Source organism: Arvicanthis niloticus, chromosome 3 (assembly GCF_011762505.2).
Source record: "Arvicanthis niloticus isolate mArvNil1 chromosome 3, mArvNil1.pat.X, whole genome shotgun sequence".
NCBI classification, from domain to species: Eukaryota; Metazoa; Chordata; class Mammalia; order Rodentia; family Muridae; genus Arvicanthis; species Arvicanthis niloticus.
In genome coordinates, this window is record NC_047660.1 from 116168608 (window position 1) to 116183998 (window position 15391).

At 42.9% G+C, this 15391-nt stretch overlaps 1 protein-coding gene across 2 annotated transcripts in view; it reads left to right on the top strand.

Moving 5' to 3' along the window:
- Positions 1-14324, top strand: part of Lancl1 (LanC like glutathione S-transferase 1) — a 37389-nt gene extending 23065 nt beyond the window's left edge. For both annotated transcript variants that reach the window (XM_034497581.2, XM_034497583.2), the window contains exons 5-10: positions 4923-5058; positions 5582-5728; positions 7909-8091; positions 9863-10039; positions 10429-10501; positions 11271-14324. In XM_034497581.2, coding sequence (XP_034353472.1) covers positions 4923-5058; positions 5582-5728; positions 7909-8091; positions 9863-10039; positions 10429-10501; positions 11271-11347 — 793 coding nt within the window. In that variant the 3' untranslated portion in view covers positions 11348-14324. The remainder of the gene's footprint in view (positions 1-4922; positions 5059-5581; positions 5729-7908; positions 8092-9862; positions 10040-10428; positions 10502-11270) is intronic.
- The last annotated feature ends 1067 nt before the right edge of the window (positions 14325-15391 follow it).

Here is a 15391-nt window from a genome sequence, read left to right on the forward strand (position 1 = left end):
TCCTGATGTCAGAATGCACATAGAAGGCGTCACCTGTCTGCCACAGTAGGTGACCAGATAGCAGATAGAGCAGTCCACCAGCAGGAGGCGAGCATGTTAAGGTGAGGAGGAGCCATGGAGTTTTGGACAGAGAATGACATGTGTGTTGTATTGAGATGAATTAGAAAAGGACTAACCCCCCCATTATAAGTCTTTTGACATAATCCAAGACAGAAAGTTCCATTAGCGCCCTGGGGATGTGCCACTATGTGCCTAACAGGGCACTCTGGTCATTGAGTGTGTTTATTCTTCCTCCAGTGACATTTTCTGACATGCTAGTCTCTTCTAACAACTTGTTTCTATTAATATCAGCCCACCCAAACAGATAAACAGAACCACGGAAATACGCTTCTGGTTTGAGAGCTCTCAAAAAGACATAAAACAACCTTTATGATTTTCAAATGCTCTCATTATTTTATCATCAGAATGTAATGTGTGAAGTGCACGGCTTAAAGGCCTACCTTTAGTAAGCAGAAACACTAATGAGTGCTGATGAATTCTGATTCTGAAAAGAAATACCTTGTTCCTTATTAGCCTAAACTCTGTTGTTGGGAGATGCTGCCTCTGTACAGTGTGTGTCTGTAAGAGTTTAAACTGTATTCCTATTCTATGGGCAGCCCTAGTGCAAATGGCTGGTTTTAAAATGTTAATTGTATATCACCACCTAGTGGTAGTGTAGGTGAGAACACTGTGGTTCAATTGTTTTGGTAAGATCTTCATTGAACTGAATGCAGTAATTGTTCATAATTATATTTCCTAGGGCAAAAATGACACCAAAGTCTTCCATCTTAAATAGTACCTTCAGTTTCTTTGCAAAAGTAAATCAAGTTCATTTTTGCTTCCAAAATCTGTAGGATTGATGTATTTGTATTAATACTTAATTAAGAATTCTGATCTGACCTTGAAGTGTGTGTTCTGGCCACTGCAGTAGCTGAGTATATAGTGGACAGATTTGTTTTCTTAGCCCCAGTGTTACTTACATACAAGTTATGTCATAAGGGGGAAAACAAAAGTATGGTTTTCTTAGCAAATGTTTTTAACTTCTTTTTAAAATGAGGGCCTGGCCAAGCTCCTCTGCCTGGGGCCATGTCGAGGGCTCTGCTGTACGAAGTCTTCTGTTTCTGTAAATGGGTTTTAAAAGGAGAGTCTTCTGAAGCCCAGAATGACCAGGAACTGATCCTGCCTGCCCCTCCCAGGTGCTCAGGGCATATATGATGTGGACCAGCTTGCTCAGCTGCTGTGACGCTTCTTTTTCCCTAAAGAGCCTTGAACTGCCTGGTTACTCAGCATAGGTTACAGTAGAAAAATACGGCAGCAACATCTGAATAGCACCCTTTGTAGAGTCGTTCTGGAAAGAGATTTACATGTGCCAGTCAGTCATTTGTGTTCCTCAAAGACCTGCATAAGTGTATACTGAAAAACAACTGGATCAAAACTGTGGGATTACAAGGCATGTAAAACATCTTAGACAGATCCTTCCAGAGATAGTTTACCCTCCAAGAAACAGAAAACATTGTATATAATTAAGTATATAATATATACTTTAAATAAAAAATATATTTATGTGAATATATGTATATATATATACACACACATACATATATGTGTGTATATGCATATACATCCTATACAGCCTTGCCAATGCCAGTATTTACAGATTAACCTGCTTCAGTAGCCCCAAAGTGCTACATCATTTTTTTCTTTTCGTTTATTACCCCCAGGATTGACCTTGACTATAGATAGATAGATAGATAGATAGATAGATAGATAGATAGATAGATAGATTTATATATATATAGATATATAGATATATAAATATATAAATATATTTATATACTTATATATAATATACATATATATATGTATATTAGCTGGACAGTGGTGCCACATGCCTTTAATCTTAGCACTTGGGAGGCAGAGACAGGCAGATCTCTGTGAGTTTGAGAACCTGGTCTACAGAGCAAGTTCCAGAACAACCAGGGCCAGGGCCACACAGAGAAACCCTTTCTCAGAGAGAGAGAGAGAGAGAGAGAGAGAGAGAGAGAGAGAGAGAGAGAGAGAGAAACTAATTGCTGCCATTTGACAGGGAGAGGGAGGGAAGGAGGAAGGGAGGGTGAAAAACAACCTTACTGCGATCAGCCACGCACATGGCCTGAGTATTACAAGGAGACAAGTGTCTGCCATGGTGACCCTGACCCTGAGACACCGTTCACTGCCAGTGTGTTTCCAGTCATTGTGAAGAAGAGTAAAGATGGGGGCAAGCCTTTACATACGTGGCTAATTGAGGTGTGTCTGTCACTTGCAACATGTCATTCTTTTTTAAGCCCCTTTTTTCTACCGAGGAGCAAGCAACCATAAAATACCCTTTATTCTAGAAATGGAGAGGGCCCGGTGATTAAGAGCTGGGCACTGGTTGCTATTACAGAGGACCTGGGTTCAATTCCCAGCATCCACATGGTGACTCACAACCTCCATGACTCCAGTTCCAGGGGATCCCATACACCTTCTTCTGACCACCACGGGTACCAGGCACACGTGTGCCGCACACGCACCACTAAATGAAACACTCATGCATACAAAGAGTAAATAAATTTTAAAATGTGTTTAATTTTTTTAAAACATAAGTTTCGTATACCTTTCCTCAGCCCTTGTTGCAAGTCTGTCGGCTACTTCAGACACAGTGATCTCATTCTGCTTACAGGAACAGATCTTCTTCATTTAAGGCACCAAGTGTGCCTCCCTCCCTAGGTGATAGATCTAAGGTAGAGAAGGAAATGGGAGAGGAGTATTTCCTGTCTCACAAAGCTCTTCTGCCTAACTGGAGCCTATCTGCTGTATGCACTGATGTGCAGATGACCTGCTGGAGCAGTTATGTGGTTTTGTGTGCCTGAGTTTCTTGTGGTTTTGATCTGGGTAAATCCTGTCAGCCTCAGGGTTATGGCTGTGTGCTACCTTAGCTATGTGTGTTAAATAAAACTGTGGGCAATAGCCTAGTTCTACCAAATGGGCAAATATTTACTGGAAATAACAACACATATGGTAGTCTCAGAGCTTGCTGTCATAGCTCAGAGAAAGCCACAGTGTCCCCTGGACTAGCATTAAAGGGCGAGGAAGGCGGCACACAGTCCACACCTGCCATCTTGTCAGCTCATTCCACCAAGAAAGCCATTTCCTCAAATCCCTTACTGCTTTTATTAACCAGGTCTTGGTATAGATTTTGGTAGAAAGTGTTGAGTCACTGTCACTATTGATTCCTGGTTACAGTTCCAATACAGCCATTCATCCATCTGAGTTGCTGTAATACTGCCAATGCTGGTCAGCCATATGCTGATGATCCAGAAGTGAGTTTCCACCCTGACAACAGAATTTTAAAATCAGGATTCATTCTTAGAAATGGGACATTGAGTATTGTAAAATACCAGAAAACCTTTGATTTTTTTCCAGAAAGTCCCTGGGTTTTTATACTAATCTCATTTTGTCAACTTTTGATCAAAATGTAAAGTGTTTTAATAACTTAAATGGAATCCCATTGAAGTTCATAGATGATTTAGAGAAAATTGAGGTGCATTTTCGAAACTCCGTGTGATTAAAAATTCTAAAACAGCAAGAACACCCCCTCCTGCAATAAAACAAAACAAAAACTCACACAAACTCATTCTCGAAGTTGCGGCTACCTAGTCTGTGTGTTCTCTTCTAAATGTATCACCCCTGGGGTCTTCCCCCACATTCTGGTTGCCTGGGGTTTCATTGCCCAGCTGTGCATTCATCATTGCGCCTGTGTTTGGGCTGAGTGGCACAGAAGTTAGGTAAGCAGCAGGGTTTACCCCTCCCATGGAACCACAGTGCCTCTAGTCTCTCCCTTAAACATCTAGCTCCTGGGGGTTCCCGTTGTGGTTGTTTCTGCTCTGGGCTTTTGATGCCTACTCCCTGGTTCGTGGAGAGAGAGAGACAGAGAAACCCAGTCTAGTTTTTTAAGGACCTTCCTTTCCTGTTCATCCTTGAGACAGAACTCCTGGGATCTCTGTCAGCCAGCAGGTACCCTGTGTTCTTGGCTGTACTGAGGTCAGGCCAAGGGAATATTGAAAGAGGAAGAAAACCTCTAATTTAGTATTCCAGATTCTGCCCCACTGTTAGCTATTTCATTTCCAAAGTATTCAAATAGCTACCTTGTATATCCTGTCCAGGTTGTTGACATTGTGTTCAATGGGAGAGGGTGGGGTCCACTTGATGCTACTTAACTGGAAACAGAACCCATAAAAACTTTGAGACAGCTCCACTGTATACAGCAGTGAGAACCTAATAAATTATATGTTCAGTTCGACAGGATATTGTTTTGCAACTTATAAAAAATGTGCATGCTTGATAGGTCTTGAAAGGTGTTGCAGAACTGTGCTGGGTTAATACTTATGCATACATGTATTTGTTCTTATATGTACATAGATCTAGAAATACACATTCAAAAAAAAAAAAAAAACTTGGTAGCCAAGATTGTCTCTAAAGATAACAGGTAGAGGCCATTGGTATGTGTTACATTGTGGCTGGCCGGCTGCAGTGAAAGTGAGTGAGAAGCTGGCCAGTTGAGCATCCATTAGACTAGGCTAAATGCTGTGAGGCGGCACTGGCTAGCTCTCCCATCCCCGCTGCTTAAACACCAGTCTCAGAGCCAGCATATGTGAGCCGCGAGGGAGAATCAGGGAGCCTCGGCCTCACTTGCACATTCTCCTTGTGTCTGACCAGTTTTGTTGTGAACTCATTATGGGGCTAATTTTAACTGTGATTTTAGGTATGTATGCTTATGTGTTGTTTATATTTTTTTAATGGACCACTTGATATGCCTGTGTCTGACCCCCTGTCTGATCATAGACACATGTTTCTATTCCTAGGCTCATTCACCTAAATAAGATTGATCCCCACGTACCAAATGAAATGCTCTATGGCCGCATAGGCTACATCTTTGCTCTGCTTTTTGTCAATAAGAACTTTGGAGAAGAGAAGATCCCTCAGAGCCATATTCAGCAGGTAATGCGGTCCTGTGGGTTTAGGAGGGTTTTAGGCAGCTGCTTACTTTGTCTCTCTGCTTAGTACATCCCATGTAGGAAGACCGTGTTTGTCCTCTGTAGGTGAGGCACAGTCAGTACCAACAGCTTCACACTCTGGAAAGCCCAGTCGGGAGCCAAGGGAATCAGAAGGCCTCCTACCCCATTTAATCATTCAGAGGCCCTTTCTGGGGGAGATGGAGGCTAGATCTCACCTCTCAGACACAAGTATCTCCTTCAGTGCTAGGAGGAGTTGGTGCTTTTCTTTGAAAGGTGTGCGGATTCTTAAAGGTGCTAATAAAGGGAGTTGGAGGTCCTCCGGAGCCAGCAGTCTGCTAGGCAGAATACATCCACATGCCTCAGAAGGGAACCGCATCCTTCCTGGTGGAAGGTAGTGTCTGATTCCCTTCCAGTAATTCAGTACTTGTTAACAAGAAGTCCTTGCCTCCACCAAGAGTACTTCTTGTCTAACCATGTTGTTATTTTGCTTGGCTTTCTCCCTGTAGATTTGTGAAACTATCTTAACCTCTGGGGAAAACCTATCTAGAAAGAGAAACTTCGCGGCAAAGTCTCCTTTGATGTATGAGTGGTACCAGGAATATTACGTGGGGGCTGCTCATGGCCTGGCAGGCATTTATTATTACCTGATGCAGGTAAGGGCTGGGTAAGGTGAGATTCTAAGATCTCTTGGCTGGGGAGCAGATCCCAAATTTGTCTGCCCGGCTGTCACTCACTGCATCACGCTCCTTGCATTCATCTGACCTCAACGGAGGTGCAGTAGCCAGGGCACTCCTTCAAGTGTCACAGCACTTGTCCCTCACATAATGCCTTGAGTTACAAGTGTCATTCCCTAGTACAAAGAAAACCCACTGAAACAAACTCCAGGAGGAAAAACAAAAATCAATAAAAGAAAAAAAAGAAAGAAAAAACGCAAACCAGTGAGCACACACTGCCTAAGGCTCACTGGGAGAACGAAGCCGGGAAGATTACCCAGTGGATTTTGTGCTGTGCCCCACAGTTCTCAGGTTCTAACAGTAATAGGAGGCATCACCCAAAGTTAGAAAGACTGAAGACTAACAGAACTCACTCTAATGATAAACTGGATTTGGGGAAGGTCAGACAAAGAACTTACAGGGTGTCTAGTCTAAGGCAGCAATTAGTGTTTGCAAATGAGAATTTAATGGCAAAAGAAAATGGATTCTTTATGGCATCAGAGGCAAGTGCTCCTTCTTTACAAATCACAGTGTCACATGAGGAAGGCATTGTCTACTCGTGTGTCCAGCATGCGTGCATGGATGTATATGTCCCTGTCTAGCTGCAAGAATAAAAACCATGTCATACCTCTTCTCAACCTGTGATTGCTTTAGAATAGTCACAGTTTGGGAGCAGTGATGAGAGGCCAACCTGCATTCATTAATTCATTCATTCACTTATTCTATTTTCTGGTACAAGTTGTGTAATTAGCATTTTTGACAACCAAGATTTAAATTCCTTTTTCTGGAATGTTCCCTTGGTGGTTCTTATTTTTAGAACTAAATGTAGATTATTAAACATCTTTCATGAAAGGAAGATTTGTTTCTTCTGACATTCAAGGTGAGTCAAAATTGTACCTGTCAGTGAACAGGTAGCCTTTTTGACCTGTTGTTAAATCCGATAGTCAAGAGATACCTATCCTGCCTCTTGCTAGCTCTAATAAGAAATCTGAAAACCATAGTATTGATTTTTCTATTTCAAGGTTGTTATCTGTTCAAAATGACGAATGTTTTAGTAATGAAAATCGTGCTTATGCGTAGCTGCTAACAGAACACTGAAGAGCACTACCTCTAGGTGTTGGATAACTCCTGGGGAGTGGCTCCCTCCGCTTTAATACTTTATATTGAATATTTTTCATGTAAAGTACTATTCTTGCATGTCTTAAAGAACACAGAATGCTAAGAACTCACTATGTCTCATCATTTCCAGCACCATCCCGACTGTGCATCCCTCAGCCTGCACGCCCTGTCCCCTGTGCCTTTTTTGTTGTTGTTGTTGTTGTTTTTGTTTTTGTTTTTGAGGCAGGGTTTCTCTGTGTAGCCCTGGCTGCCCTGGAACTCACTCTGTAGACCAGGCTGGCCTCAAACTCAGAAATCCGCCTGCCTCTGCCTCCCAAGTGCTGGGATTAAAGGCGTGCGCCACCACCACCCGGCTCCCCTGTGCCTTTTAAAGAATGAATGAACAGGCCCTGAATTAAGAACAGTATCAAAAAGAAAATGACTAGATTACATTCCCAACAACATCCACGTGCCCTGCATCACCATGACTTATAAATCTCTCTATCCTAGTATCAGAATAATCCAGTATACAAGTCACTCCCAATTTGGTGTTGAACCACCTGAGACACTTCTGTATCAGGTCTCAGGTCCTCCATTCTCTCTCGTGTCCCTCCCTGTTGTAGACAGCATCCACCACCGCTGTCTTCACGTGGAAGGCAAGTTTGGTGGTCAGTGTATCTCTGCACTCAGCAGACATCTATTTACCCTTGTTTGCAAGCATTGACTTGGGAACAGTACTTGTGAATATGTACGTGACAGCAGTCGTTGGAAATAGCACATGCAGAGGCCTTAAGAGTTCAGTAATGGCCCGACTGTCATTTGTTCCATTTCTTAAAGATCATAAAAGATTAAAACAAGACTATCAAGCAGATGAGGAAATCAGAAGAGATATGTAGCCTTTTAATGACTTCACATTTCCTATTAGGCATGATTTTGTTTTCTGGTTTGGCTTTAAACTCATTTTGAGTTCTAGGAATGTCATTTTCTTCAGCAGAACTAATAATCCTGTTTTTCCTTTTTAGCCCAGCCTTCAGGTGAGCCAAGGAAAGTTACATAGTTTGGTGAAGCCCAGTGTAGACTTTGTCTGCCGGCTGAAGTTCCCTTCCGGCAACTACCCTCCATGTTTGGATGACACCAGAGACTTGCTTGTCCACTGGTGCCACGGTGCCCCTGGGGTCATCTATATGCTCATCCAGGCATACAAGGTACCTTGTGTTTTCTTGGTTAACAACAACAACAAAATAAAAATAGCAAACACTTTTATAACTTAACACTATTCTCAATCATGAAAGGATTATGAACAGCTGTTGAATCTAAGGTCATTGTGTGGAATGGGTTAGCGTCCATTCTCACAGTGTCTATCCTACCATCATGGACACCATCTCATAACACCAGAAGCTGCTTCACTGACAGAGTAACCAGGATGATAACAGAAGTGCCAGAGCCACGATAAATACCCCAAAAGCATGACTGACAGCAGAATCCTTACACATTGCTGCAGCGATGTGAAATGGCACAGAACGATTTCTGGTTCTTAAACAAATCAAGCACTTGACATACAGCCTAGCAATTCCACTCTAGACCTCTCCCTCCCCCCCGAAATGACTATCCATAACAGCTCTGCTCTAAGCCAAATGTGAAAAATAGCTCAGCATCCCTTATCCAGCAACATATAAATTATAGATAAAATATGGTGTGTACATGCCGTGGAATAGTATCCAGTTATAAAAGGGAATGAAATTCTAATATAGACTGTGATACTCATTAACTTTGAAAACATGCTAAGCAAAATAAGTAGACACCCAGAGATGCAATACAGAAGGGGAGATTGCACTTACATGGAGTGATGGCTAGTGGGAAGTTTCTAGAATAGGGAAATGACAGAGACAGGGAATGCTGCTTAATGTGTAGTGATAAGAATGGAAGTGATGTTGGGTGCGCACCTTCACAACTGTAATGCCACTGAATTATTGTATACAGGAAAATGCAATCCCAGTGCTGGAGTTGGACACAGGAAGATTCCTAGAACTTCTGGTCAGCCATTATTGCCCAGTTCTTGTGCTCCAGGGTGAATGAGACATGCTATCCTAAAAAGTAGTGTGAAAAGCAATTAGTGAAAACACCTGATGTGGACCTTTGACCTCTATAGGTACCTACACACAGATGCACACATAAGAACACACACACAAACACAAAAATATAACGCTCATAGATTCTTCCCCAGTATGTAAAGACACTCGAATGGTAAAGGGTGTCAGTTATTCAAGTTGTATGGCAACTTTGGAGGGGGATTGGTGATAAGAACAAGTGGCCAGTTCATTATTGCTGCTGCATCAGTCACACATACACACACAGACACACAGACACACACACATAAAGCTTAGACCAAACACACAGGATCCAGCCGTTATTTTTTAAAGCTAGTTGCATTAGTTTCCTTTCTGTTGTTGTGATAATACACTAACTAAAAGCAGCTTGGAATAGGGAAGGGAAGGGAAGGTTAGTCCAGCAGGAAGGGAAGCCAAGGCAGGAGCTTGCGGCAGGAACTGAAGGAGAGTCCGTGGAGGGGTGCTATGTACTAGTAGCCTTCCCCTGCTTTGCTCAGCCTTCTTTCTTATACAACCCAAGACTACCTGCTAGGGGATGGCACCACCCACAGTGGACTAGGCCTTCCCCCCACATCAATCAGATATCAAGGAAACACCCCCACAGACATGCCCACAGGCCAGTCTGATGAGGACAGTTCCTCAGTGGAGGTTCCCTCTCCCCAAGTGTGCCTAGTCTTGTGTCAAATTGACAAAACCTAACTATGATACAAGTCAGTGTTAAGAGTTTGTCATTGGAAATACCGAACTTCCCGTTCCAATTACTTCTCGCCATGCCTCTTCCTCTTCTTTCCCACCTTGCCTTCCCAGGCAGGAAGAGCTTTATACCCCTGATGACAGAAGGAACTCATGTATGTCCTTGACTCTGCAGGTGTTCAAAGAGGAGCGTTACCTGTGTGACGCCCATCAGTGTGCTGATGTGATCTGGCAGTACGGGCTACTGAAGAAGGGCTATGGGCTGTGTCACGGTGCTGCGGGGAACGCCTATGCTTTCCTGGCACTCTATAACGTCACACAAGATGTGAAGTACCTGTACAGGGCCTGTAAGGTAAGAGCCAGGCTGCACGGGGAAGCAGCTCCTTAGGAGGTTGAAAGGGTCCGTGAGCTTAGGGTTAACAAACGTGTTCTTTAAGGAGAACCTCCAGAACTCTCCAGTTCTATTACTGACCCTTTAAAGGGTAGATTCTGCTTGGACACTTGAAGGAGCAAAGGCTGCAGGATGGAGGGTCATTTTGTTCTTTGGACCCTTGGCTTCAGTGTTCGGGCTGCCCACTAAACTCCTACAAGCCATCCCCCTGACTCCAAATCACCCGTTTCTCAATATTTTCTCCTCATCTTGATAGTTTGGGAATTATTCCAAGTAATGCAGGCTGTTTTTGCGAGTTCCTAGGATCTTAGAGGAAATAACTAGAGTCATTGAACTCGGTCTCATTTCAGTTTGCTGAGTGGTGTTTAGACTATGGAGAGCACGGATGCAGGACGCCGGACACCCCCTTCTCCCTCTTTGAAGGTATTTTTCACTCATGACTTAGCCTCTAATATGATCTACTGCCACTCTGCTTGGTGATAATGTGTTGGAATTCCAGGTGTGACCACAAACTGGTTTTTACAGTTCATTCTTAAACATCTACTTCCTTATTTCCTGATGAGTCAGGTCAGTTAGCAAGACTGGGGCTGTAGCTGAGTTGTCAGAGTGCTTGTGTATCTGAAGCCCTGAGTTCTGTCTTCCACACTACATAAACTGGGCATGTTGGCGCACACCCACGATCTCCGCTATAATCCCAGCACTCAAGGAGTGGAGACAGTGGAGACAGGAAGACCAGCAATACAGGGTCATCTTAGGCCATTTACTTGTTTAAGGCCAGCCTGGGCTACATGAAACCCTGTGCCTAAAAAATGAGTCAGTGAGCATATTACCACAGACTACAATATTAGTAGCCATAATGGTGGCCACCATTTATAGAGCCAGGCATAGATACCGAGCCTCCAGGAGGTAAGTGGCCACGAGGCTGTGGTAAAGGAACCCAACATGTGGCCAAGTGACAGGAAGTGAGTGGCTTGAATAAGTAGTTTGAACTTGTTTGCCTCCATTCTGTCTCCTATCCTCTCCTGGATAAAAAGACAGCCAAGAACCCCACTAGGGGCCTCTCATGTTGGACGCAGGCTGTGAATTAGAGGATGCTTCTCATGACTTAAAGTTGATGATAAAAAAGAAAAGAGCCACTTTAGGAAATGGAGCCGTTTGGTGTAATAACTTGTGCTTCTTTCTGTTCCTTTAGGGATGGCTGGAACCATATATTTCTTGTCTGACCTGTTAATCCCCACAAAGGCCAAGTTCCCTGCATTTGAACTCTGAAAAGAGAGCATCTCTCCTGCCGCCTACAGCATGATTCTGTATATTCCTCTGGGCTACGTGTTTCCGTTGCTTTTTAAGGAATCAGAATGAAACTGTACTTTAAAGTAGTCGAGTTTTTATTTCCATAATTGTCTTTAGCAGTTCGGCGCCTTCCTTTTATTATTTATTTGTATTTAAAAGTGTACATTAAGCCATCTTAATATTCTTCCACAGGGAAGGGTGGATGACTGTACAGTATTTTGTGGTCATTTACATGGTTTCCAGCCTCGCAGGAAATGTTCCTCTTAGAGCATATCAATGTAAGCCATGCCTGGTAGCATGTTATCTCATCTTCTGCAGTGAGAGGCAGGAGGATCACAAGTTCAAGACCAACCTAGGCAACTTAGTGAGCCCCATTTAAAAATATAAAGGAGGGAGAGATAGGCATATAGCTGAGTGGCAGAACACTCTCCTAGCATGCAGAAGAGACGTGGGTTGTGCCCCAAAACAGATAGACACAGTCGACACACAAACTCAGTGCAGGTAGACAGATGACGTGTAGATACTGGTGTTAAGGACTGCCTTCCTCTCTTCTGTTGAGTAGTCCTCCTCCACAGAGAGTAGGTCTGTGGCTGGGTTGTCTCAAGTGGTTGATCAAAGGGGACAACAAATGTAGCCCATACTTCTGGAAGAAAAACTGCAAGAATTACAGAATAGACTTTGGACCTATTTGTAAATTGCTAGTCTCTGTCAGAACCAGAAACACCACGTAATGAGCTACACAAGCACTGTCTACCAGCAACATTATCAAAACTTAAAATGTTGTGATGGACATTCTGACCTGAAAGTCTGTTCACCACTAACAGTTTCTTGGTTTGTTACATTTCAGAAATGTTTATTTTAAAAGTGTTTGTCCTTCGGTATTCATATGAGATCTAGAAGTAGATTTTCTGTATGAATTTGCTGAGACAGGATTCCAGCCTGACCTTTGGCTGACCTTCAGACATTTGGCTCAGATTTGACTTGTTTTTCGCTGACTGTGCCTGAGTGAGTGCCACATGTCATCACTTTCTGTCAATTGATTTGAACATTGATTTCTTCACTAAATAGTACAGAATCTAATTCTGCTTACAAAGAGTGCGGAAAGGGGCTGCTCTAACCAGTAGCTTCTAAGAGAACACAGGTTTTAACAAGAACTCTTACTCTTAGCTGGCATGGGATGTTACTGCCTTCATGCTTGTAACAAATGACCGTGTGTATATCCCAAGAACAATAGTCATCAGATTCTGAGACTACGGAGTCAGGTCTATTTGTACATGAAGACTCTGGTGTTTCAAACTATGAACAAATGCCTATTGTCTCTTTCGCTCCTCCCTCCTTTCCTCTGTATCAAAGACCTATCCAGACTCTTTGTAACTGACTTGGTAACATTTTCCAGCTTTAAAACAACAGGGTCTAAGAATATCTAATGTACTTATTTTGTGGCTTTTTTGGTCTTGCTATTTTTATTGGAGATAAATCCCCATGGAGTGTATCTTGGTTGCTATGAGGAATAATCCCCTGTTATTTTCTATTTGGTACCAAAATAGCTAATATTATGTGAAATTTTCTGGCCCTCTAAAAGGTGCCTACAGTAGGATCCAAAGAGCAGCCCAGCACTCAGTTTCTAGAATTGAATTGGTCCTTCTGTGGCCCCCGTACCTCAGGGACTTGAACGTCTTCATCCACAGTTGTGTAGACTGTGCCTGGTGAAGGCCATGTATCGATGGTGTCAGTATTTATAAGTCACTCATACACAGCAAAATGCAGCTGTTTGGCTAGGTGTCCATCTTTAGAAAAGAAAGCCCACTTTGTTTAGTTAAAAATGGCTTATTATATTCTGCCTGTACTTGACTATAGATACTTATTTAAAAAAAAAAAAAAAAAGGAAGTGTTTTGATCAGCCAAGAGACTTGGTCACAGCGCTTCCCCAGGCATCCTGATTAATGCCGCCTCCTGCCTATGAACAGACTCATGGACACCATTCAGCTTGCTCTCTTCACTGTAGCTTTTCTGAAACTCATTACACTGATACTGTTCTACCACAGTTGACTTATGCTTAAGAGCTAGGAGAGTTTTCTGAGGATTTTAAACTCAGGTAGAATACAAGGCTGACACCAGCACCTCTCCTCGTTTAGCGGCTGCAAGAACCGATTCCACTCCATTGTGCGGACGTAGTGTTGTTGCTTTTGTTCTTTTACATTTGTCCCTCGGAGGTTTTTCTTCTCGGTTTCAAAACCTTCCAGTGGCTGGTTGGGAAACTCAGTGGCATTGTTCATCTCCGCCCAGAGACGGGGTGGTGAGGTGTGCAGAGCCTGTCAGCCGTCCATTTGTCTCCCTGAGCTTTTCTATTCTAACCTTTAATCATGTAAAGCAGCAGCATCGCCATGGCCATCTCCACAGATCCCACCAGGCCTTCATTTCATGTCAACTGGTGGTCTTTCATCCTTAGAGTCATCTGGTACCCTTACCGTCATTCCTGTCCCACCCATGTCAAGGCAGAAGCCCCATGTAGGTAGACTTGGGAGAGGATCTATGAGTATTCTTCCTCCTTCTCCGTTTTTCTAAGTAACAGAATTGCAGCACTCCATTCTTGTGTCCTCAGGTCAATTTGTACCTAGATTTACGGAGCCTAATTTTGAAATAAATAGTGTAAGTAGGAAGTTTTATTTCTATCCTCCTTAGGCTCCAAGAACTCAGGTGTAGCCCCTGCTTGCTTGACCTTAATTCCAGTTCCTTCTTTACTTCCCCGAAACACAGCGGAGCAGGTTTCTGAGGACTCCATATTGCTGGGCTGTAGGAAAACTGTTCACATCTGGTGAACACATTAAGTGTGGGAGACATTGAGGAATCACCCCAAGGTTCATTCACTAAGCTGGGAAAGGCTGGTTTCATATCTGTATGTTATGAGAAGGATTGAACTCACTAGTCTTCAATAAAATGTTATTAGGCCACTGTATCGGGTAGTGTTGTTTGCTTCAGTTTGAACTTGAAAAGTATGGTAAATAGTGGCCTTTTCTGTATAAACTCACTCCCTGGGATTTGTCCCTAACTATTCCTTCATTGTTAGTTCCACTCCATTGTAATAACAGATTTATAGAAGGAAAATGTTCTCATATATGATAATGGTAGAATTTGAAAGAATCTTCGAGGTTTCAAACCATGCATTACCTCTCATGTTTCTCGGAGTCTGCCCTTTGGTCGGTAACCAACAGCCTAGTTCTAAGAATTCTCCCTGCTTTTAGAATTAAAAGGAGCTTAGAATTGGGTCCTTGAATGAGCTATAGTTATAGGGAAGGAAGTCTGCCCAATCACCTGAGAGACCGGATCACTCTCTCGTGACACGGAGAGCCAGCACATGAGAAGTTTGCCAGTGACACCATGAAGCACATTTTCATCTCTGAGCTACGTATGCTTAAATGGCTTTCCTTCCTCTCCTCTGTAGACCAAATGACTCATAACACCAAGGAGAGGTATGATTGTTTTTCGCTCCTGTAAATGAAATGGCAGTATGCATGGTGTCTGTAGATCAGGCAGATAGACATGGAGGGACAGAACTCTCCAGTAACCAGACTCCATAGTGACCCTGTTCTGTGTTTACTTCTCTCCAGCAGAATGAAAAGTTGCAACTATCATTGTAGTAGTAGTAGTCGTAAGTAGAAATAGTAATAATGGAGAAGGAGAAGAAGAAGAAGAAGAGGAAGAGGAGGAGGAGGGGAGGAGGAGGAGGAGGGGAGGAGGAGGGGAGGAAGAGGAGGAAGGAAGAAGGAGGAGGAAGGAAGGAAGAAGAGGAGGAGGAGGAGGAAGGAAGGAAGAAGGAGGAGGAGAAGGAAGAAGAAGAAGCTTTAAATAATTTGGCTTTTTCTATTTACTCATAACTTCTTAGTATGGTTTAAAAAAAAAAAAAAAAAAAAAATCCTGTATCCCTCCCAAACTCTCTGATCATTAGAAACTGATAATTTTTGTCATTTTTCTTTTCTACCATAAGCCCCAGTGTGGATTCAATGCCCCAAAGGCCTCTTGTTC